General features: G+C 36.0%; 1 protein-coding gene across 7 annotated transcripts in view; it reads left to right on the forward strand.

Moving 5' to 3' along the window:
• The window catches only part of COBLL1 (cordon-bleu WH2 repeat protein like 1), a 131,184-nt gene extending 106,447 nt beyond the window's left edge, over positions 1 to 24,737 (forward strand). For 5 of the 7 annotated variants that reach the window (XM_050968959.1, XM_050968958.1, XM_050968953.1 and 2 more), the window contains exons 8-15: positions 2,051 to 2,201; positions 2,679 to 2,753; positions 4,312 to 4,470; positions 10,377 to 10,635; positions 13,014 to 13,099; positions 16,201 to 17,819; positions 19,535 to 19,711; positions 23,149 to 24,737. In XM_050968959.1, the coding sequence (XP_050824916.1) occupies positions 2,051 to 2,201; positions 2,679 to 2,753; positions 4,312 to 4,470; positions 10,377 to 10,635; positions 13,014 to 13,099; positions 16,201 to 17,819; positions 19,535 to 19,711; positions 23,149 to 23,235 (2,613 nt within the window). In that variant the 3' untranslated portion in view covers positions 23,236 to 24,737. The remainder of the gene's footprint in view (positions 1 to 2,050; positions 2,202 to 2,678; positions 2,754 to 4,311; positions 4,471 to 10,376; positions 10,636 to 13,013; positions 13,100 to 16,200; positions 17,820 to 19,534; positions 19,712 to 23,148) is intronic. The other 2 variants (XM_050968956.1, XM_050968957.1) reach the window with 2 other exon arrangements.
• The last annotated feature ends 284 nt before the right edge of the window (positions 24,738 to 25,021 follow it).

Genomic DNA, 25,021 nt, shown 5'->3' on the forward strand with positions numbered 1-25,021 from the left:
CCTGGAAGGCCCTATCCATCCTCAATATCACATCCCATCATATTAACTTCTTAAAGCTGGGTATAGAATCATAGTAATTTAGGGTTGGAAGGGACCTCAAGAGGTTATCTATTTTATCTCCTTGTGTTGAGGTAGGAATGTGTACACCTAAACCATTCCTGACAAATGTTCATCTAATGCGTTCTTTTAAAATCTCCAGTGATGTAGGTTCCGCAACCTACCTTGATAACCTATCCCAGTACTTAACTATCCAGTACTTAGCTAGTGAGAGAGTTTTTGCTAATATAGCCTAAGTCTCCATTGCTGTGGATTAAGTCTGTTACTACTTGTCTTCTCCTTGATAAACATGGAGAGCAATTAATTACTGTCCTCTTTGTAACTGACATCTAGTTGAGGTATGCCATGTAACACTAACCCATCTTGCCCTCAGGGCAACCTGAGAACCTTGTGCTGTTTCATGTGAATTGCTAAGTGGCTCTGTCCTAATGTGTCAATAATCGTCATCTTGTTAGGATGCCCTTTAATAGCAGCACTTTAGTAACAGTGTCACACACACAGTGTTATATGCATACTGAAGCAAACTTTGCACCATATTTTTCCCTATTGATATTCACTCAGCCTCTTTTTAAACAACATTTATCAAATAAAAAAATTACACATGTATAGTACTGTGACAACTTATTTGAAGTTGGTATTAAATCCTATTTTTTGAACAAATGTCAGCTTATTTTAAGACACAATTGTTATTCAGTGGTAGCTTGATAAATGAAAGGCATCTTACTCCATGGGTATTGGCAAGGTCAAGAATTCTGCTGTCAATGGGTTCTTGAATTATGGAGGGATCATCAGTAACAGAGAGATTTGTGAGCCTGTTTATTCCAGTTCTGCTTCTTCATATTCTACTTTATGAAGTGGACCGCTTAATTGAAGCACAAACAAAAATCCTTTGAAGATGACCCCCAGGTCTGGCTCAAGTGTAGATTCTGCTACCATAAAATGAATGTGATTTCTGGATTTTATTATGCTGTCAAATAGACAAGTGATAGTGATCAAAATAGCTTTAGGAATGGGCATCTGTGACTAGGGATGAAACATATTTCTTTATCACTGGGATCCTGAAAGTAATCACTCTGAGATGTAGAGCTACAAGGTTACTTCAGTATCAGGCTAATAGCTGTTACAATGGCAGGCAAAATTATGGCAACTATCTTTTGAGATGCTGAACTAGTGATAAGAAAATGGAACAGCTCTTTTTAAAATGCATACAGGACTGCCATAGCAACATATTGTATAAACCAAAGGTTCTCAAACTGAGGGTTTTGCGAGGTTATTACAGAGGGGGTCGCGATCTGTCAGCCTTCACCCCAAACCTTGCTTTGCTCTAGCATTTATAATGATGTTAAATATATAAAAAAGTGTTTTTAATTTATAAGGGAGGGTCGCATTCAGAGGCTTGCTATGTGAAAGGGGCCACGAGTAAAAAAAAAAAAGTTTGCGAGCCACTGGTATAAACTAAAAAGTTCCCCTCAGATGTCCTATCCCTTTGTGTATTTTGATGCTTTCATATTGTGTGCACACTGGCAAAGAGAGCCAAATCCCTATTTTTGTTAGAATATTTGTTAAAATGTTGTTGTTACAGTTCTGTCTTTAAACCATATTACAACATATTTAGGAACATTCCCCATCAGAGTTTTCTGACATGGGCTTTTTTAAAAGAGTGAGAGATTCCAGGTTACTCTCTTCCTAACATTTGTGACAATTAATTTTGTTTACCGTCACTGTTGTGATACATCTTTGACTATCCAACACTATACGAGATATAATTCCCCTCACTTACTGCTCCACCATTTTCTGATTATTTTTCCCCTTGGGAATAGTTTGAAAGTATTGCTCAGAGAAGCTATTAGAAACTTAACAAGTTGTTGTTTCAATTTTGGTTAATAGTGGATGAGAATTGTTATCTCAGGTATACATTTTGCAGTACAATAATCAGACTTTTCTTGCTGTTTCTCGGAATACTCTTGTTCTTTTGATTTTCCCCTCCCCTTAGGGTCAGTTGAGACTAGGAATAGTGAGAACAGGTTCTCTGCAGCTCAGTGGCACATCATCTGTTAACTCCTCTTTGAGAAGAACTAAGCGCAAAGCGCCCTCTCCACCCTCTAGAATACCACAAGACCAAAGTGACAACAGTAAAAGAACTGGTAATCTTTTTACTTTTTAACTAGGCAGAAATGGAAAGATGGTATAACTGTACCTAGGCTAAATACTATTGTTAAAGAAATTTCACCCTATTGCTTGAACTTTTAAGTAAAACCATACGTACATGTTAAACATCTATATTTAAGAATATGTTTAAGTAAAAAGACAGATGAAAACAGGACAATGTTAGAGGAAAATGTCATGTATCAAACTTCAGTTCTATGTCAAGGTCTGTAATATTGTAACAGCTGAAATGCACAGAGGGGTGTGTGGGTGTGTGGACCATGGAATTGACAGTACTGTAGGTGTGGTTGCAACAAGCTTTAATCACTGAGATGAAAGTACTTCATTTTAGAAACACACTAATCTGTAAAGTCAAAGTTAGAAATTTTGTTTCAGGTTAATATTGGTGTAAAAGAAATAAAGGATTGCATTTGAAAAGGGAGGTGTCTGTTAACATTTTCTTTACTTTGTTTCAGTATCAGAGTCTGCAGAATCAACCCCTGTAGAAAGTATTGTGGAAGAAAGAGATACAGAAGTACTGTTTCCAACAGGTAATTCTTCCCAGATGTTATTAAAACATAGTCAAGAACAGTCATAGTAAAAGCACGGTAATAAAGAGAAATAGTAAAAAGTCATGCTGCAGATGTTACAGGCACATTATTGTATTTGTCGTAAACTATCATTTAAATTTGAGATTTTCCCTGGATACTGTTTCTCCCTCCCCGCCTCCCCCCCCAATCCTGTAAGTATTTATATGGCTTTCTAAAGTACAAAAGCTTTACTTTTTCATGATTTAGTAACAAACACCTGATGTTTGTATTGGTTACTATGTGTTACATTTTAAAAAGAGATACCTAGTGGGTATTCTAGAATATTTAGACATTCATGGAATAGTTTTAAAAAAGAACACCACCTTTGTTGTGTGCGTCTGGGTCAGAAGTTGTCATGTCCATACATCGCTTCCCTCCTCACCCACATAACCAAGTATGATTCTTGTTTATATGACTATAACTACCGTGTTGCCTATGTTTTTGTATCAGTGCATTCTGGGAAAACTGCTATCTCAGTGTTTCAACGGGGGATAAAATGTCTTAAGAACACACACATGGAGTGGCATTAGCAATATATGAGGCTCTGCACTTTGAGATTTCCTACTATACAGATAACTAGAAGCAGGAGGATGAGCTAATGTGGTTACATGGGCCTTGTTAGGGACTCCCATTTAGACTGCAAAACATAAGCATGCCACACCAGTTATACAGAGATCCATGTGTTATCTTAGGCCTCTGGAAAGGGGGAAACTCAGTTACCAACCAAGAAGAACCCATAATGTATTTGGATACAAACAATGTTTAAAGCCAGCTGTGTCACTAACCAGTTACCAGCTTGGATATAAGTTGTGATGTGAATAGTTCTGTGCATGAATGAAAAAGCTGTAATTGGTTGAATCACAAGTGCTCACTAGACTCTGTCCCTGTTCAGTTTGTGATCTAAGATCACACCCTGAGGAAATATGTTTGCAGACATGTACATGGGGTCACATACCATTATATTGTGCCTACATTATAAGGAGTAATAAGGAGAGCAATAAAATTCTTAGCAAAAAACTTCTTATAGCAAATAAGATGTCTTGCAAATCATGGACCAGATTGTTTGGACGCTGCCTCTAACTTTTAACTCAAATTGTGTGAGCAAATAATTGCAGGTGAATTTTAGGTAACTCGGACTTCTGAATAAATGATGTGTACACTAGGTACGTTAGGTGCTAAAATGTCTTGGTGGCCCAAGTTGTACCTAAGAGTTTTTGGCATCTGAAAAATCATGGGTGCAGAAAAGGAGGCTGCCTTAAGGATATGCTGAAAATTTAACTTGAGGATAAGTGTATTTAAACAAGTATAAACTGTAGTTGTTATAAAAAGAGAAGTACAGTTGGAGTATTACAGGAGGCTCAACTTCACAAATAATTTACTAAAGTTCTTTTAAAAATAACTAATTGGCTTTGAAATGTGTTTAGTTACATTTTTGTTTGCTGTCATTCTAATTTTATTTTGTGTAATCTGCAGATTACATCAAGCTAATTAACCTTCTTATTCCTAAACTGCTTTTTAGGCAATAAAGTTGATATAACCAGAGCCGCAGTGCCATCATGTGCCTCTCGTTGCTTAGATGCAACCAATCATGAACAAAACACTCTCCAGCAAGTAACTGATGAAACTAACCTTACTGGTAACACTGGCTGTCCTGATGCAACTGAAATGCCTTCTAAATGTAGGTTGTAATATCTTTCTGTAGGATACTATGGACAGATAATTTACAGTAGACCAATATTATAATGCATGTGTTGAAGTTTTCACTACTTCTAGAGCCACTGTAGGGAACAAAAAATCAGCTGTAATTGTGCCATACCATAAACTTTTCTTTTCAGATAGCATGTATAAATATTTAATTTTCTCCCTGTTAAATTTGTATCCAGTTACAGATGAGACAATTCAGTTCTAAAATGAAGAATGCAGTCAGAGGTCTCTCTGACTAATTCTTTAGCTGTAATATGCTTCTGTCTTAGGGGTTTTGATCTATGTTGAATTTTCTTCATTTCCCATTACTATAGTACCTGAATCCAGCTCAGGTGAATTAAATCTGTCAACTTTTTGGAATAATCTGTTCTTTGTTTTTCTTAGGTTCTAGGAAGCTCTGCTCGTGGTATAAGTACTTTCATAAAATATAAATATTTTTCAAATTATAATGAAAAAACGTTTAAAAAAAATAAAGTAAGGGCTTGCAGTATGCTAGCCTAATCTCTTCTAGCAGCTCATTCCACAGCCGAGCCTTGTTGAACAAGAATGCTTTCACTCTAGCTCTCACGCATTCTTCCTGGGTTTTATTAGCCACACTGCCCTAGAGGAATGCAGCAGTTTACACAAGTCATGGATAGATGGGTCTTGTCCACTGGTGCCACACAGTCTTGAATTGGCAGTAGAAGCAGATTGTGAGCTAATAGAGGATGTAGAGCAAAGAGTTGATGTGTTCAATATTGCGTGTTCCACTGATAAGGCTACTGTATTCTACATGAGTTGGAGCCCTCTGCACTGTTTCTAACTTCAACCCCAGATACAGTGAATTCTTCTGAATGTTCCCACTGGTCAGTAATACCTTGTGGTTGACTGTCAAAAGCTGTAGAGAGGTATACAAGTGGGCCTGATCCAAAGCCCACTGAAGGCAATGGGAAGACTCTAATTGACTTCAGTGGGCTTAGGACAGGCCCAGTATGAACACTGAGATATAGACTGTGCCTGCTGAGGGGGAAGGTTATCCACTGGCGCTTCTGTGTCTTGTTTTGTTTTTAAACCCCATTACAATCATCCAGATTTGGGACAAGTTGCATGATGGAGTTTTTTGTCAATACTTTCTAAATGGATGCCACTTAGATGCAGCTCTGCTTCAGTTCCATGGCCTGTGGTTCTACAGGACCCCATGAGGAAAGCCCAGTTGTATTCTTCATTGTATCATATCAAACGGCGGCTGCTTAAATTTATTTGCTCATTCAATAAAATAGCAGTGAATAATAGGTTTACCATATAATACCAGTCACAATGTAATGATCACTTGAAGGAATCTATTTTTGTTCCTGAAAGTAATAGAATGTGTTTGTGCTTCTGTTAGCTATTCATTAAAGTGGTACTGCACTGTAGAGTTTAAAACATGATAACATATCCATTATAAATTATTATTTTCAGAAGTTTATTTTCTCTTTAAAAAGCCCACTCTGGGCTGAAAAATGCTTTAAAGGATTACACCTACTAGAAGAGACAAGTAAAAGAAAAATAATTAGAATGATTTTTGCATTGTAAAACTACAAGAAGATGTATCTTTCTCTCCATAATGGTTTTAGATTTCATTCTGAACATTTTTCTAGCCTAACATACATAGTTCCATTAGAGTTTCGTGGTTTAGGAGAGAAGAGTAAAATATCTGCATGTTAATTAACAATTATTGTATATTTCCTACAATTTTTTAAAATTAAATTTCATGAGTAGCAATCTTATTGACAAAACACACTGTAAAGTCCCCAAGGAATGTGAGGTTCATTAGGTCAGTAGCCAATGCACTGAAGAGAGTGATAGACTATAATGGGTGAATGATGAGAGTACGCAACTCTCTATCTCTGACACTTTGAAGCATAATAGCTTGCAAAGACATGTTAGACTATTATTGTATACCATTTAAATGGTACTCTTATTGACCCATGTCTCCAAAGGAGATTTACATTGTAAGATCATTGATCTGTCAACTAAAACCTCTTCAGGTATCCTTTAGCCCAATAGGCTGTTAATAGCTTGAAAGGAACATTGTTTAAACATCATAGCCTAATGTTTGCTCTGGTGAATAACATATATATCCGCACAGATACATTTTAAATATCTTGTTGGTTTTCTGAGATTCTTTAATGGAAAAAAAAAGTATATTTTAATGCCTAGTGCACGTACACGTGTGTGTGTGTGTGTGTGTGTATACTCACACAATTGTACATGTTTACATACGTGTCCCAAGAGTAACACAAGTATAATTTGTAACATACCATTGCTAGCATGGGCAGCGGAGTGGAGACACAGCTGAGCTGTGCTGAGTACAAACTGGTTTGAAACCAGTGCGTACGTATGCAACATGGCTCAGCCATGCTTCTGCCCATGCTGCTGTGTCTGTACTGCTATTTATACTCTCAGTGGCTCTCATCAAGCTACTGCATACTGCAAGTATGTGTACAGCAGAGAAATCACACCACTAGTTCACAATGTAGACATAGTATATCACATACAAACAATGCAAAACCAGTTTCATTAAAAAGGAGAGGTGGCTTCAATCTTAGATCAAAATTAAACCTAGAAAACCAGGCATTTGGAACAAAGTCAGGAAACATGAACTGATCCTTCAGCCACCGGGAGCGTATGGGTGTAACTGTGAAAACATAACACAGCTCTACTTATTCTTTACTACGTACAGCTATTCTACTACTACCAAGGTGACTCGGTGCTTGGATGAGATCAGCTCATGGACCCCCTTACTCACCAAAAAAGATAGTTGAAGCTGAATCTGAGGCAAAGACAGGTGTGTGTGTGTGTGTTGGGGGGGGGTGTCATGCTGCTGGGCAGAACAAAGCACTTTGAGTTTGCTTTCATGGTGTGGTCTCCTTTGTTTCAAAGTACACACCACAAAATGGGGGCCAGTTCAGCCTGTAGTTTAGGAGTGCTCTTGAATTGCTTGCTGATAATAAGCTTTCATGTAGCAGCACCTCACATATCTCAGGGTGGCTAGGAGACTCCATTCCATCCTGGTGGATAATCTGGCCTTGATTAATGCATGACTCTGTCAACTTGCATTTGGATTACACATTGGCAATATACTTGGATATGAAGCCCAAGGAAACAGCCCTTAGAAAACTACAACTAATGCACAACCCTGCAGAATATCTCCCCAGCAGCATGAATTGCCGTAAGTGTATTGTCCTGTGCTCTCTAAACCAGCTTCCCATAGAACATCTAGTCAAGATCAGAGTCTCAGTCTTTACCTTCAGAGTGCTCAATTTCCTGTGCCCAGTGTATCTAAAGATTGCCTAGAGCTTCAGGATGAGGACCATGGCAAATAACTCTGCCTCTTAGGTAAATTGGAGCTTTCTCTCGCAGGGTAAAGCTCATGTGCAGAAGATGACACTTTCTTGGAGGCTGGCCCAAAACTGTGGAACAAATTCCCACTAAAAATGAGGCCCATCACAAATCTCACTATCTTTTTTGCTCCAGGTGCAAGGAGAACAACTTTCACCTTGTTTAACATAAACATATAGCAATGTGTTTTTTTTTTTTAAAAGCCACCAACAGAGGTTCCCCACCAAAACAAAATGCTACACTTCATACATCATTCTCTCTTTGGGAGAGGAGAATCCACATGTGACAGAAGTTAAACAATGTGATTAACAAGCTACTGGAAAGCCCTCTGGTATTACAGAGATGAAGACAGTAAAAAATCCTATAGAATAGAATAGCAGAATGTGCTTCTCTGGCCTTCATGATTAGTTTTTAACCCCACGTTGAGTTAATGCTGCAGTGACCATTTTATGTGAGTAAGTGAAACCTTTAACACTATTTAAAACTTTGCTGCTTCCAGTTTTGAGTTTATCCTTACAGGCTATGATTTAAACTGCTGTTCTGGATTTGAACTGTTCTCAGTCTTTACACTATTCTGTAAAAATACTAGGTAACATGCTGTCCAGCCTGTGGTGGTGTAAGTCTGCTAGTTGAGAAAAGGCAATTTGTGATTTTTCCCTAATCTTTAAGAAAGGCATGCGCCAGGATCCTTGTGATTCACTTTTTACATTACTAGTTACTTTCCCCATAGCTCCCAGCTGCTATTTTGTCACCATTCTTATAGCCTTCATTTATTTAGAGATTGTCTATACTTATAAATTTTCCAAAATAGCTATTCTGGAATAGTTATTTTTGGAATAAATGTGTGCGCACATGTGCAGGGGTTGGGGTAGGGGAGTTACACCAAAAATAACTCTTCTGGAATAATTATTCCACAATTGTTTTCCTAAATTTCCAAGGTATAGCCTAACATTTTTTGAATAACAAACAGTACCAGTAGCAACACAACCAGTAGGCTAATTGTAAAGTCTGTTTACTAATGTTTTTAAAATACTAATTGACATCTAATTGTAGAAAGGTTTGGGATAGGAAGTCAATGGGCCGTAGGGCATTTAAATTTCTAGAGGTGCTAGATGACTAATCTTGAATTTAGGAGCAGAACTGGGTGAAACTTTTTTTTTCTTCTGAAATATCCAGATTCAGGTCAGCCAAATTGTCATGAAGTGTTTCAGCAAAAAAGAAATTTTAGAAATGTCAGGTTAGATTCACATGGTGGCAGTGCTGGGTGTTCCCCTCACACCCAGCTGCCTGCTGGTTAGGATACTCACTTTGGAGCAGGGAATTGAACTCCAGTCTCCCACATTTTACGTAAGAGCCCTAAGCCCGACGATATTTTGGAGTGGGTCCCTCAGTCTCTCCAGTTGAAACTGTTCAATGCCTAAATATTCATTGGGTCAGCAAGGGACCATGAAAATAACTCTGTTGCCTGGTGGTTAGGGCACTGGGCTATTGAGTGTAAGGGGTGCGCCACCATTGTTTTGCAAACCTAGGCCTTAATTTCCAAATTTCAATTTCCTTTATTAAAGTGCCCAAAATCAAAATGAAGGTTTTTGCTTGCCCTGAAACAAAACAATTCTGACTTTTCAGTTTGCTGCCAGAAAAGGAAAAAAATCCTTGCAGTATGCAGTAGCTTGATCAACTTTGGGGTTGATCTGAAACAATTTCTGCCCTCCCCCATTTTTAATAACTGCCACCAAATGGAAAATTAGTTATTTGCATAGCCTTATTTAGGAGCCTAGCTTTAGGCACCTCACCCTTAGAAATTTTATTATGGCTTATATGGTATTTTATATGGTATTTGGTCAAAGTTGATAGTTACACATTTTTGTTGAGTTACATTTTAACTGAAGTACTGTTACATTTTAAAATGCATTTAATGTAATATTACATATTTGTTGAATTCTGTTTGCAGCATATGCAGCCACTCTATATGCTAAATATCAGAGTACTCTTTTAGCTAAATTTTGATAAATTCAAGGTATTACAGCTAAGTTTTGATAACTCTTCGGTGGGTCCCATGCCAATCAGTGGCAAATCGCCCACTGAGCTGATTGGGACTAGGTTTGGGTCTTGTATCTGGTCTTAAATCGACTGGCATACTACTTTTGATCTAAAAAGCTGAATTTGAGAATAACAAATTGATTTATCAGAAAAAAAAATAATAGTGATTTGATTAACATAGAATTGATATTTTTCTAGTACTATGTTTATTGCTAAGTACTGCAGATTTTTAAAAAAAATTCAGTACTCATTTTAAACAAAGTTGTCTCTGGCATTCACAGATATAAAGAAATGTGTCTAGTTGAATAGGAAAGAACTATATAGTAAATCCTGTAGAAATTTAAACTTGAGTCATACTTTAATGTTTTATGTGATATCTTCAGAAAATTTTCTTCAGTTTACTATTTTAATTATAAATGTTTAGACTTGCTTTGTCCCTTAATATTTACACTCTGAGTGGTTGTTCTGTGAGTGCAGCTGGAATTTGCTCTGAATATATCCTGGATGAGATCAGTGAAAAGGAAGAGAAGAATATACAGCACAAAGAGGAAAGTGAAAGTGCAGATACCTTTCTTACGACACAAGAGATTTCTGCCTCCTTCATTTCTATTGATGTACCACTAGATATTGAAAAAAATGATTCTGCTTCATCATCTTCAATTCCTGGCAGTGGTTCTGTAGATAACTTTCAAAGTTCCAGGGAAGAAAAACAAGAAAATATGAGCACAGATGGCAAGTAAGTACTCTTTGTAAGAAAGAAAGGGGGAGAATGAATAAACAAAACCATGAATACTTTTTCATTGCAAAGAACAGAATAGAGATTTATAAGAAAGTGGCATGAGATTAATATTTCTAAACTCTCATTTCCTTTCTTTTTTCCAGTATAACAAGTTCATTACACAATCGTTAAATGTGGTTAAAAACATAACCACGTAAACATTCCAGGCTAGTGTGTTTAGGCCCACTTTTCCTCACTTACTAAATAAAAGGTAGCTATGTTCAGGTTTCACATAGTAATAGAAATGACAATAGATTAAAATGTTCTTTCATTGTTAATTATTATTTAAGCAACACTCACTTTCATTGAAAAAAAGTATGAAAACTAGAAATCTGGTCAGTTAGCTGTCACAACACAAAGGACTGCTACAATATTATGCTGACAGTTTTGGGGAGATGAGGAAGAATGGCCTTCCCTGGATAAATGCTCTCCACTTTCATGGTCATAATTCTCAGTTTGTTGTTTTTATTCATTGTTGTGTTTTCTTGTCTTTTACACACAAGTTTTATCCATCTATCCTCAGAGAACACTGCTAATTCTCTCTTCTTTTACTTAGGAAAGATGTACATATCTCAGTTTTCTTTAGCATTTTTTCCCTTTCTGATACCTCTGCAGAGTCTGACTTTGCTCTTCAGCCTGTATAATAAACTGCCTGACTCAGGAGGCTTCTAACATAAAGTAATGCCTGCTGGAAATGAAAGCTGATTGGCCAGAGAAGTTCCATAATATTCATTTAATCTACTATTCCTCTGTTCCCTGAGGGAAGTAAGTTGGCCATTTTGCCCAATTTAAATTGGAAAAAGGTGTTTTTTATAAAACACTGCACTGGAGTGAACTTGTAGCATGCAAGTCACTTCCAAAAATACTGTGAGGGGTTTTGATGAGAGCTGGGAAGGACATGTTTTTCCCATCCCACTAAACTTTTCAAGATTTCAAAAATTTTCCTTTTCCACATCAAGTTGAACCCAAGACCTGTTTCAGTTTTTTGTGTGTGGGGGGAAAGAATAGAGACTCTCAACACAGAAGAGCCAGTAGCCTAGTAGTTATTCAGCTGGGATATGAGAGAGGTTTGAATTCCTGGTCTGAAACCTGGGTCTCTCACATCCCAGGTGAGTGGTCTAACCACTAGGCTCTTGGGTATTTTGGAATGGCTCACTTTCTGATGAGAAATTCCATCCTGCACCTGAGAATCCTGTCCTGATGAAAGTTTAATTGAAATTGGTATTTTTCAATGAAATATTTTGGTTCTGACAAAGCAGCATTTTCCAATGGAAAAACTTTTGCTGAAAAATTCCTGACCAATTCTAGTTTTGACTTCGATCTCCACATTCCTTTTAGTCAGTCTGGGGTCAAGAGGGCCTTGCAGAAATCCCTACTCTGTCAACTACGCTATATAATTTGCTTGTTAGCTAACAAAATATCATGTTTCCTAATTGCCACTACTTTTGGTAAGAGAAAAAAACTTGTGTTTTACGTGGACAAACATTGTGCTTGACTCTCAGCTGTACCAAAGCTCTGCTTAGTGTAGCTGAGAAGAGGAAAATGCCAAGGTGGCTTTAGGACTTCTTGAACTCCCCAATTTCCAGGATTATTGAGGGCCAGTTTGGTCTATTGTGTATTAGAGCAGCCCCAGGTCTGCTCTTAGTTTTGTGAGCCTTATGTTTCGAGCATAGAAGAATTATGTACACTTGCAAAATGCTTAGTAATATGCTATGCTCCTATTTCTTTTTTGTTCTTGATATTGTTAGGATATTTCTCAAAAATGTAAGGAAAATGTTATCTGTCCTTTTTTAAGGAAAAAGTATGCACTGCACAAATTCAATCCTCTGTGGTTTTGTAATTGCAAGATATTCATGTATGGAGTTCAATTTTTTCCCCCTTTGAGGTAACATACTGTATATACAATGTAATGGACAGCATCCAGAAAATTACCTTGGTGGTTATTTTTACCTCAACAAAACAATTAATATTTTGAGTATGATCTTGTGGGATCCTGAACATCTTGAGTGGTGTCACTGGAAGTTGTGTGCTCATCAACTTGCAGAGGTTACTCGGGGCCTAATAAATTGGGGGAGGGAAGTAAAAAAAAAATGCACATAGCGTTGCACTAAAGAGAAACTGCATATGCACTGTGGTATGTAAAGTGTCATAGCAGCATTTCCGCTCAATTTTTTTTAATAATCTCTGTTGAATTTTTCCAGTGTTTGGCAGAAAGATTTGATTAGTTTTCTCCATCTGTCTTTAGAGAACATTGCCAGTTCTTGTACATCTTTTCTGTGTGTTTACTGAAATGAGAGATATTAGCATATGTAATATTCGGTGCTGTCGTTTTGCAGAGGACCACACAGTAAGATAGATGGTGAACAAATTACATTTGAAAATGACGAGAAGTTGGGAATATTGGATCCAAACAAAATTTATGGTGAGTTATTCTGACTAAGAAAAATACTTGTAACGAAAGTTGAGGAGAATTTTGGTTTCCAAGTTAATAGAAGTTTCATACTCAAAGGCATCTCAAACCACTTTATGAAGTACAGACATTTAATACAAATAGAAGCTACTTATGCACACACATTCAAATACAGTAGTGTCTTGATACTTCAAAATTGTTCCAAATATAGAAGAAATTGTTCCAGTCCTAGGTTATAGAATCTCATGATATCAATCTATGGCTCACATTGTGAAATCACTTTCAGAATAAGTAAGACATTGTAGTTTCTGTAAGTGGAAAAAAAGAAACCCTTTATTTTACATTGCAAAAGCACACTGATTGTAACTGAACTGCAGTGTGACTCAGGACATAGATTTCCCAGCACATTGTTTAATAGCGCTCCCTAGCCAATTAAATTGCACTGGCAGACTCTGAAGGAAGTCCTGTTCAGAATAAATCTTCTGGATAGATGGTGTCTTCTATGCTAAACCTTCAGAGTGAGAGATTTAAAGCAAACAGGTGCAGCAGAAGAATGATATCTCTAAAAGAGAGAAATTATATTTGGTCTGAATTATGTTTCTAATCTAGTAACAGGATTTTTTTCAAAAAATTATGATGTCAAATAGTATTGCAAGAGCCAAACATTCAAGAAAAAAATTCTTATCCACCTTCCCCCAATTAGCTATTTCTGGCTTTACTGGCATGATGAAAAGATGTTTTTCAACGTTAATAGTGTCAAATGAAATGACAGGCACCTTGTTTGAAATATACAGGAATGAGAGCATCTAATGATGGTAAACTAAATTCCTTAAGTCATGTCAGTTGGATTATTATTAATTGTGGAAGATGCTATTGCCAGGATGTTTAGATGTAAACCTGAATTTGAGCTTATTTTGTTTTTGAGGTGTTAATGCAAAGATTTAGTTATCCAGTACACATGTAGTAAACTTTACTTTTAGATTATTGTTAACAAACAGAATAGGATCCATCATTTATGTGTGTAGTATAAACAAAGTTGGCCATAGTGGCTTCATTGTGGCAAAAATCTGTCTGGGGATTGGTCCTGCTTTGAGAGGGGGTTGGACTAGTTGACCTCCTGAGGTCCCTTCCAACCCTGATATTCGGGCTTGTCTACACTTCCGTATGAATAGTGTAGCTGAAGTCAGTGTAATTAGATTGACTTACCGTTGTGTCTTCACTGCGGTAAGTTGACAGCTGACGCTCTCCCATCAACTCCACTTATGCTCCACATTCTGGGAGAGCGCTCAGCGGTCAATTTATTGCATCTATACTAGGCACAGTAAATCAACCCCTGCTGGATCGATCGCTGCCTGCCTATCCTGTGGGTAGTGTAGACAAGCCCTCAGACTTATGGTGTATGTTGCATTAGATGTGAACTTCATGATATAATTGCCAGATATGCATCCGAGATTGCTGAAGTTCTATTGATTTTCTGAAATGGTTAAAGATTTTCTCACATCTGTGTGAACATAGAGGATCTTCTTGTCAGTTATGAATTCGTTTTGTGAATCTGATGAAGACAACATTGGTGTGTTCCTGCAAATATTCATTCTTTATTTGATGATAAAGATGAGAAAATGAAATGACCAAAATGATGCTCAGTTAAACTGTGTTTTGTTTGTGTTGCAAGTTATTTGTAAATCATGTCATGAATCTAACTGTGTGGAACTATGAACAAAATCTATTAAATTAAACTTTTCTTGTTCCCATTGTAATCCATTGTTGCATTACATTGTTTAGAACAATGTAGAATATCCCAATAATGGTTTCTAATATGTTAATTTTTGAATTTATCACAAATATCCTGCCTAAGAGGAAAATCAGGTTTAATTACAAAACTGCGTTATGACATTGTGTTTGTGGAAATATGTTTTGTAGGGAAGCAAAGGCCCTTCCATAGTTCTAGAAATGGATAATTCATTCCCCTAGAACCCATTACTTTCATAATTTCATGAATCCATTACTTTATCCTTGTAGTGTAACACATACACACATTACATTCTGCAAATATATAATCTTAAATTGTTGCACTCCTTCAGATATATGCCTGAGTGTTTTTATTAATTCCATCTTTGTTTTTTCATATTTACAATTCAAATAATTTAAAACTAGTGAACTGATATTTTTAATACACACATAAAATACATCAGGGAGAGACATTTATTTTAAAAAAATAAATTGAATTTAAGATTAATTGTATAATAATGGGCTTTTTAATGAATTTTTGAAAGGCTCAGATGTGATTCATAGTCCCAGAATTTAAGACAGGCCACTTTAATATAAACTCCTGATAAAACAGATGTGCAGTAATTGTGTTGCTCAGATATTTTTAAAAGCAGCAAAGAATCCTGTGGCACATTATAGACTAACAGACGTTCTGGAGCATGAGCTTTCGTGGGTGAATACCCACTTCGTCAGATGTGCATCTGACGAAGTGGGTATTCACCCACGAAAGCTCATGCTCCAGAACGTCTGTTAGTCTATAAGGTGCCACAGGATTCTTCGCTGTTTTTACAGATCCAGACTAACACGGCTGCCCCTCTGATACTTGACAGATATTTTAACTGCATCAGTGTAGAAATGCTAGAAACGTATGGCAAATCACATCTTTTTACGTGAAAAAATATAGTAGGTATGCAAACGGCAGAGACATGGGACCAAACAAGAATTGCAGGATATAATCTTGAATAGTCCTTACCAGTTTATAGACTATATGAGCTAGAGCTTGTATATAATGGGATGAAATTCAGACTCCCTCCTCACCCCAAAACCTTAAGTGATCCCTAAACAGGCTTGGCCATCTAGTCTATCCATGACACCAACAGCCTCAGTGGGTAGTATTATTCTAGTATTTTTCATTTAATATTAAATTGAAAAAATTACCAGTACTAATCAAGCTAAAATACCTTTCTAGTGTCTTGAAAGGGTGTAGTAAGGGAAAGTTTATTATTTCTAAGGAACCATTTCTAGTGGTTAAAGAAAATGGGGGTATTGGGTTTCATGGTTTAAACAAATGTCAGGCTGTTTGATTTGATATTCATATTAGTTTAGAAATATTTTTTCTTTTAAAGATCATAGTGGCACAAGATTCCTTCTAGCAACCACAGGAGAAAAAGAAAATCTATGTAAGATGGGAGAAATTAATACAGCAGATGTCAGAGAAAAAAATAAGCTTGAAGTTGACAAACTATCAAACAGCCAAGAGTATAACAATGACATCTCTACAAATCAGGATGATAATCCTCAAGTGAATCTAGGGATACAAGTTTGGAAGCTAAATCAAACGAACATGGAGATAGTAAAAACTCAGGATGTTGCAATTCAGACAACTCCATCTGATAATAGGTTTGGCAGGACTACACTAAGTGAAATGATTGTCCTTCAAGATTGTGAGTCATCCACCTTCAGAGGAGAAGCCCACATGCAGAATTTGAATATAGACAATCCACCTTTGCAGTTGATGAACCAGGTGCAAGAGTCTGTAGAAGTATCAACAGAATTCAACTATCAGAGACAAGAAGCTGTGGATGACAAAGCAATTCCCATAGAAAATCAAAGTAATATATATGATAATGACAGTGGTCTTACCCCATCAGAGAGAGCTCCAAAAAGTGTAATTAGTTCTCCTATTAAAGGTTACCCACTTTATAGACAAGACTTCAAACCTAAACCTAAACCCTCTAATGAAATTACAAGAGAATATATCCCCAAAATTGGAATGACTACTTATAAAATAGTGCCTCCAAAATCCTTGGAAATACTGAAAGATTGCGAGTCGGATGCTATGTCAGACATTAAGGGTCAGGATGGAGTCACCTTGGAAATGTCCCCACAGTCAAAGAATTCAAAAGAATTTGGAGTGCAAACTGAAATTCTTTGGGGTTCAAAAAATACCAGTCAGTCAGAGTCTGGTTTAAAATATGAACCTGCTTTAGCAGTGAATGATCAGCTGCACAAAACTAACAGAATTATTGACAGTGTCTCAACTTCTGAACTTCGGGTTACTACTGAAAGCACGCAAATAGAAACAGAGGCTTCCAAACCCAGCATAGGCAATGGCATAACTCCATTGATGCTAAGCTCAGGTAACACAAATTCTTCACCTGAGACTCAAGAAAAATCAAGTGTTTTCAGTCCTACAATGAAACCTAGTTCTTTTTACTTACAGATGCAAAGAAGGGCTTCAGGTCATTATGTAACATCTGCAATTGCCAGAAGTGTCAGTGCTGCTGCTAGTCCTACTCAAAGAGAGGCTACGAATACAGAGAGAGACAAAAAATTGACATCATCAGATCAGTCTTTTTTTCCTTTACATAAAACACATAATTTCCCTGCTCAATTAAATGAAGAAGAGGATGATAATGAGAAAAAAACTGACACTTTCACTTCTGTCAAAACTGCTAAACCTTTGAGTTTTCCCTCCTGTCAGCCAGCAACATTGAACTTAAGAACTCTTAGAACTTTTGCCATTCCAAAACCATATTCCAGTTCTAGGCCATCCCCCTTTGCTCTTGCTGTCTCATCGGCAATCAAAAGATCACAGTCATTCAGTAAACAGCATGCCATCAGTAGCCAGCCATCAAAAGAGAAATCTCCTGTTGAACTATCCTCAGCAACTTCCACAGGAGATGTGAAGAACCAATTTTTACAGACCTTAACAAGAGGTTCACAACACAATATGATAGATAAGGTAAGTTTTACAAAGTTTAATATTTTTTGGACATTAATCATTGTATCTTTCACAGAAGAGTGAGATTCACTCTGTCCCTTCTTTGAATAGTTCACAAATATTAGTAGGCTTTGGATTAATAGCATATAAACATCTAGTTGTATGTTCTGCTGTAACAGCACCATGTACAACATTTCAATGGAATATAAGAAAAAGAAGTAATGTTGTCTTGTACGGCATTTATAGAGAATACTTTTTTTAAATGAAATTTTTCTGCAAAATTGAAAATGCTGAGAAATAATTCTGTCTTGCCATAATTAATAATGTCTCTTAAATTTATAAGCAAAGAAAAAATAACTGGATCTGGTTTATCTATGCATACCTATTTTCCTATTCAGAGTTGTTGACTTTGTTTTTAAAAAAGTACCATGTGTAAAACTGTTTTTACTTAATTTTTGAGTGATGTACCAGAATAATCGTTTGAGGGACATTGAGACAGGAAATGTGTAAGGATGCAGATTATCTTCTGGTATGACTGGCACAAGTCAACAGTATTCTGTAACCTGACTGGCATCCAGGGATTGAACTGGAAAAGTAGAGTTAGTGGAACTCTTCAAAAGTTTGCCCTGTATAATATCTATTCACTTTAGATGTTACAGTGAGATGCTAATCTTAGTAGATTGTGCAGATATTCAAAGCAGGATCATGCATGCTTCCTGGGCTCAGCTCTCTCACGGAATCAAATGCCCTGTTTGTGCACCTTGGATTTGGGTACTCTTGAGTGATGGGAAAGGAGTAGTGGTCCTCTCCCAAGTCTACCCACTTATGACCCCAAAATGAGCTGAGACTCAGAGTAAATTGTGTAGCTCATGATAGTGTGTTTTTTAAAACATTTTAATGATTAAAGAAATATTTATCAACATTGACATTTAAAGTATCATAATTGGCCTTTAACACCTACTCAGATGAATGGGGAAGTTCATACATTTGAGCTATAGTTTCATATATTCTGCAGATTCAGGCAGATGTCACTGCATCAGTTGCATTCAGTTCACATTTTGAAGGTGGCTTCTTCTCTCCCCCCTCCCCCCCCACAATAACAATAACAGCTATATTTGCATAAAGTAAAAGCTGAGATTTCGGAGAGCAAGTGGGTAGCTTGTGAGAGGCATCCATACTATGCAATGGCCTAATTCTAGCCCTACTGGCAATTCTTTGTATAATTAAGTTGAGAGTATGAATTCAGATCTAACTGTGAATATTCCTGGAAATCTTATACCATTCATCTTGTGGTAGTATCTGTCTATTTCCTAAGGCTTTTGTAGTCTTAATAAGGAACGTGCAGGCATAGAAATAAATTTGTTTGATATTAATTAAACTATGAGAGATATCTATGTGGAGAATTTTATAGACATCTTGGGGAGAAAATTCCCCATATTTAACAGTTTAAAAAAAAAGAAGTTCCTTAAATCCCTTCTGGCCTATAACTCGTTCAAAATCCAGGTGTAATTCCCAGATGCTATTTTATGGCATCCTCAGCAGGGTGCTATCAATCGCATCACATCATAAATTACTTGCAAAGTGAAAGTACAAAATTAGGGCTGTTCCCAGAAATCTTGCATGAAACAAAATGCAGAATGAGGTACAGTGCTGTAATATTTGGCCAGACTGCTTCAGATATCCATTTATGACCTCACTCAAATGAAATGCTTTGATTTTTTTTTTTCCCCTAATAGAAAAGTACCTGTACAAACAGTGAACAAAACAGCCAGGTGCAATCTTCAGCTGACCACCCAACTTCTGTTTTTGAGAGAGAAACTGCTTTAACGTTCCAGAGCTCTGACCGAGAACAGATCCACCAGAGTCTGCTGGCTGCTATCCGCTCTGGAGAAGCTGCTGCCAAATTAAAAAGGGTGAGTTTTCATCATCACATCAGTAACAATGGACTTACAGTGCTTATTTCAAAATTACCCAATTAATGCCTAAAAGCAATCAGTCCTGGAACTAATCATGACAAGGGAGTCTCCTGAAAGATTTTTTTTTTTTAGTTGTACCAAAGCAGATTTGTAAATGTACATGCAAGAAGCTTGTACTGTCATTTTTTCAAATAGAGAAAATATTGTGTTTCTGAAATAAATTTTATATTAAAATTAATTAAGGCTCCACTTCAGCAAAACACATAAGCATGTGCTTATCTCTGTTTAGCAAAGCACTCAAACATATACATCTATTTAAATGCTTTTCTGAACAGGGATGGTTTTAAGCACAAGAGGTAAATCAACTACAACCTTCTGCCAACAGTATGCATGCAGAAGTTGTAAAGATTAATTTCCTATTGGTTGTCGATACTATATACACACTTAATTCTTTTTATATTTTAAAACTTGTGTCTGCTGTTTGGTTTCATTAGCTAGAACAATCTCATTTTTCATACAGTGTTTGTAAGTGTCTTGTGGCCAGTAATTCCGGAGAGAATTAAGTATGCATCTTACTGTACTAAGTGCTGATATTTTCCTGTTTCTGGAATGCAACTCCACATAAGAAAAATGATTCCTTAAATGTAAACCACAATACTTAATGAAAAAAAAATTGAGTAGTTGTAATTCATTCTATTTGTGAGCTGAGATATTATAGTGATATATACTTAGTAAAAGCTTTTTAATAATTAGGAAACATGGAAATAATATAGAAGAAATCACTGATATAAAAGATAAAAACACGAATTAGCCTGCGCTATTACTTAATACTCAAATGACTATAGATAAATGGGTTGCTTAAAGCATAGTCATTCTTTATAGTTACCATGAACAATCTGACACCTCAGAAGAACATTCTGTTTAAATTATTTTGCAGAATAAATATACTGTGTTTTTAATGTCAGATCATTCCGTAATTTCAACTTTATTTCCCACAGTTAGATGATATTTGGAGATCTACCTTTTAAAACCGTATTGTTAATTAGAAACCTTTAAAAATACTCTGGCTTGGTTTGATAGACCTTCTCATTTGTATCTTTCTGTCCTCTAACCCCAGTTTTTTGTCTTCCACCAGCGTGCTGAAGTATGACCTGTTACTGCAGAACCCTGTCTCTTTTGAAGATCCAAAGCTTTGTTGCCCACCTACCCAACCCTTCCCAAAATCCCTATTCCTAAGCAATTATTTTATAGAAGTCTTTGATTCCTTAGAACCATGTTAAAGAGAACATGGGTTCTGTGGGTGTCTGTATTTTGGCACCCAAACAGCTTGCATTACATGGTAAACCTTACTCTTAACAGAAGTGTGGCAATGGAATAACGTCTTTGAGTTTCCCAGGCCTCCCACCATCTCCACACAGATTGAATAGCCCTGCTTCCCCAGAATGGTCACAAGTTGAAAGTCAGAATGATCGATCAGTCAGTCCAGTGTGCTGTCAGAGTAGTGCACGGTTAGCAGCTGTATTGCAGTGAACTAGTTGTCAGCCAGTTACAAATCATTTAAGGACAGTGGATGAGATTAATCAAACGTTAAATCTTCTGGAGATTTGATGAAGTTGGATCTATCTGATGTACAAGAAACATGCTTGATTTTTATGATGTAGCTTTCTAATTATTGTTACATAGTTGCATTGTGAACAATATTGAAACTGAAAATGCAATGTTTAAAAAAGTGGATAAAATATTAAAATATCAAAAATATGTAAAACCTGTTTGTAGTACTTGCCGTAATACCTGATAACTTATTTGGAAAAACAAGGTTGATAAAGTGCTCTTCAGAATTCAAGAAACATATCAAGCATAGATAGAAAGCTGGAAAAAGGTTAGCAAGGAGTTCCATAACTTTTTGATTTTACGTACTTTCCTTGGCCAACTTTGTATCAGTAGAGAATTTTTGACACTCCCTGCCTGAGGAGTTGACAATCTAAGGGACAGAAAAATATCAGATAAGAGTCTTTCACAATAATTGAATTTGAAAGTTTTTCTAAAATAGTGGAATATTGAAATGGAACAGCATTTTTATGGACCTTATAGAAGATGTGTGTTTTCAGGGAGAACTTGAAGAATGGAGTGAAGGAACCTAAACCATACCTAAAGCATTTTACGGCATGGTGGCCTGTGAGAATTTCATGAAGTCTGTTCAAGTATAGGGACACTTGACACTCCAAATGTGTAAAATGCTAACTTCTGCACTGTTTTCTCTGTAACAAATAAAGGGAAGGTGACATATGATGGGGGGCTGGGGAGAGAGAGTGTGACATCAGCTTTATTTTTAGGCCTGTTGTGCTGATGAATTCAGGCAATGTTTTTATTAAAAGCTTAAAATTGAGAACAGGGCACATTGTAACCAATGGAGAAATGAAACACCTTTGTCAGCAGGGTAGAAGTATCCAGATAGTCAGTGATCCCAGTTGGGAAGAGCATTTTAAGTAAATTAACTCATAGCTTCCATTAACTCGTTCTGTGAGTGATGACTGGCTACTATTTGGTTCTACTGAATTAGGTAAAAGGTCTGTCAGGTGCTTGCCATCCCCCTTCCCTGATGCAGCTCTGTAAGGGAGGCATTCAAGAAACCAGACAAAAATGCTACCATGGCTAGCCAAGTCTTTTTTTTTTTTCCTTAATAACTTGTCAGAGTGCAGAGCCAAGATCTGTGGCCTTTTGTGCTGTGGATCTTTTCTTTTGAATGGAGCCTTCAGTAATTACTAACCTAAATGGGTCAAATGAGGTTGTTTTTAAACAATTTTTCTCTCTTCAGAATATTTTCATTGTGCTAGTAAATTCTGTTCAAGATCTTTTCAGTGGTATCTAATCTTAGGGCCTGATTTTCAGGATCACAGAGCTCCCACAGCTCTCACTGACTTCAGTTGGAGTTGGTGGTGTATTCAGCACTGTTGGAAAAAAGGGTCCTGAATGTCTTAATTTAACAGGTTTATCACTTAGTAAAACTTTATCACTCACTAAAAAATTCATTGCAGTGTCACGGAACACATTTAAATCAAGAATTATATCTGGAATCAGTTCTAATGTGTACTTGACTAAAAGAAGATGTGGATGTATTCAATGAATACATTGCTTTTCACATTTTTCTTTTGAGATGGCAGCAGAGCTCCAGACACATTCGATAATTGTATTAAGTGTGCAGTTTGTGAAGAGTTGTTTCACACTTAATGCCTACCAAAGTGTACATGCTCTGGAAGTAGTAAATATCTGATTTTTAAAATTGCACAAAGGTAATTTAAAATTTGATTGAACTTAAAAAAAATGATTTCTGCATTTGTAAACTAGTACTGAATAAAACATTACAGAGAAAATTCATTAAAATTGGACAAATATTTCTATTTCAGCAATGTGATGAAGTTTTTCTTTTCTCCTAGGTTGCTGCTCCATCAAATACTATATCTGTCAATAGAAGATCCAGGCTCAGTCACTCATTTCCCACAGAAGAAAAATATAACCATTAGATATTATACCAAATACTTTGCACTTTACTACCATTGCCTAGGCCAAATAAATACTAACTGCAAATTTTTGCAAATGTAAATGCAGGTGAATGTTAGTATACCTTGTAAATTAAAATATAGGAATTTCATGCTGGATCTCTTAATTCCTGCGGAAGGTTTATTAAAATGTGTAAATTATAGTAATATTTTTGCCTTTTTTGTGAAAGCTGAAAATGCTGCTTCAGAACTTTTAAGATGAGTTACAGACGAGTTTCATTTTTGTTTAAATGTAAATCAAATGTTGATTTCATTTTGTACTGTTAAGACTTAATGACATGTAGCAACATGCTGAAAAATACTGATTTAGAGGAGTCTGAGAATTTCAGATGTTTAAGTTTATAATTGTATAATAGTAATGTTAAATTGTGAGTTTAAATATACATCTGCCACTTGTTGCCTCAATGTTACTTTGTTAAATTAAATCTTAAAATTATAGTCAATGAAGTTCACTTGAGAATTTCATAGAAAATAGGTATGTTTTCCTTTCTTCAACTAAGGGTTGGAAACAATACTATTTGGCTTTTAGTCGCCTTACCTTTTTTTTCTAATAGCAGGACCAAAATGATCTGAAGTTTTTCATACTATTTTAATATTTTCTTAACACTAATACTATTTGGCTTTTCTCATTCTGCTTTATAACAAATAATTTTTGTGAATAGCTTTTTCTCATAATATTCTGATAAGCAATAAGTACCAGATACCTTTTTAAATATTGTCATCAACATGTAGAAACAGTGGTAGGGAAAAAAAATTCCAGTTTTCATATTTAGTGACAGAGAAATAAAAATTGTGCTCACATGTATAACTAAAAAGATCCTAAAATGATTTGAAATTATTCATACAGTTTATTATAATCTTAAATCAGTACAATAATGAGAAAACAAAGCACATTATACAAAAGTCTATATTTATAGAATAAGCATTTGCTACTGAAATAGAAAAAGAGGTGAAGCTGGAACACTATATAAAAAGAAAATGCCTAATAATAGATGCAGTGTTTGTATCACTTTGTCTTTCTGATCGAGATGATAATTTTTAGGGGAAAATGTGGTTATGGTGGTGGTAAAAAAAAAAAAACTGGATTGTAGATATCTACTGCAAATATTGGGATATTTTCCATTTTCTAAAATTTCATGTTGGGTTTTGGTTGAATAAAAAGTAATTGTATTTAGTTTAACAATATATTTATTTTTGTGTTATGGAAACCATTTGTAACATTCAATGGTATTTTAATTGCACAAATTGCTTTATAATTGCTCACTTAAGAAAAGGTTTATTTTGAAGAATGGCATATTGCCAATGTTTTTTGTGCAATAATCTGGGATCAGTGTACATTACTTTCACTAGTTGGAAGTGGTCACAAGTAAAACTATATTAAAGTTGTAACAATGATTAAAAACCTAAGAATGTCCTAGTAAACAGTAATTCTTAAATAGTAAAGCAATGAATATTTATTTGCACAATCCTGTTGTCTCATACGTTTTGTTTTTACCCCTAAATCCACCGATAAAATGTATCCCTCTTTTTTCCCCCCACATAAAGAAAGGATCCCAGATTTTGAATGGGAAACAAATAATCAGTTGAGGTTTCAGCAGATCTTTCCAAATGGCTGCCTGAAAAAGAATGTTTTACATAGATCACCGGAAAAAATGGTGGCATCTGTAACAGGGGAACAATCTTTTCTCTTTCATGCTTAGCTTTTCTAGATGTCACTGTGCCTTTAGGGATATATTTAGAAAATATAACC

The sequence above is a fragment of the Gopherus flavomarginatus genome, chromosome 10 (assembly GCF_025201925.1).
Source record: "Gopherus flavomarginatus isolate rGopFla2 chromosome 10, rGopFla2.mat.asm, whole genome shotgun sequence".
Taxonomy (NCBI): Eukaryota; Metazoa; Chordata; order Testudines; family Testudinidae; genus Gopherus; species Gopherus flavomarginatus.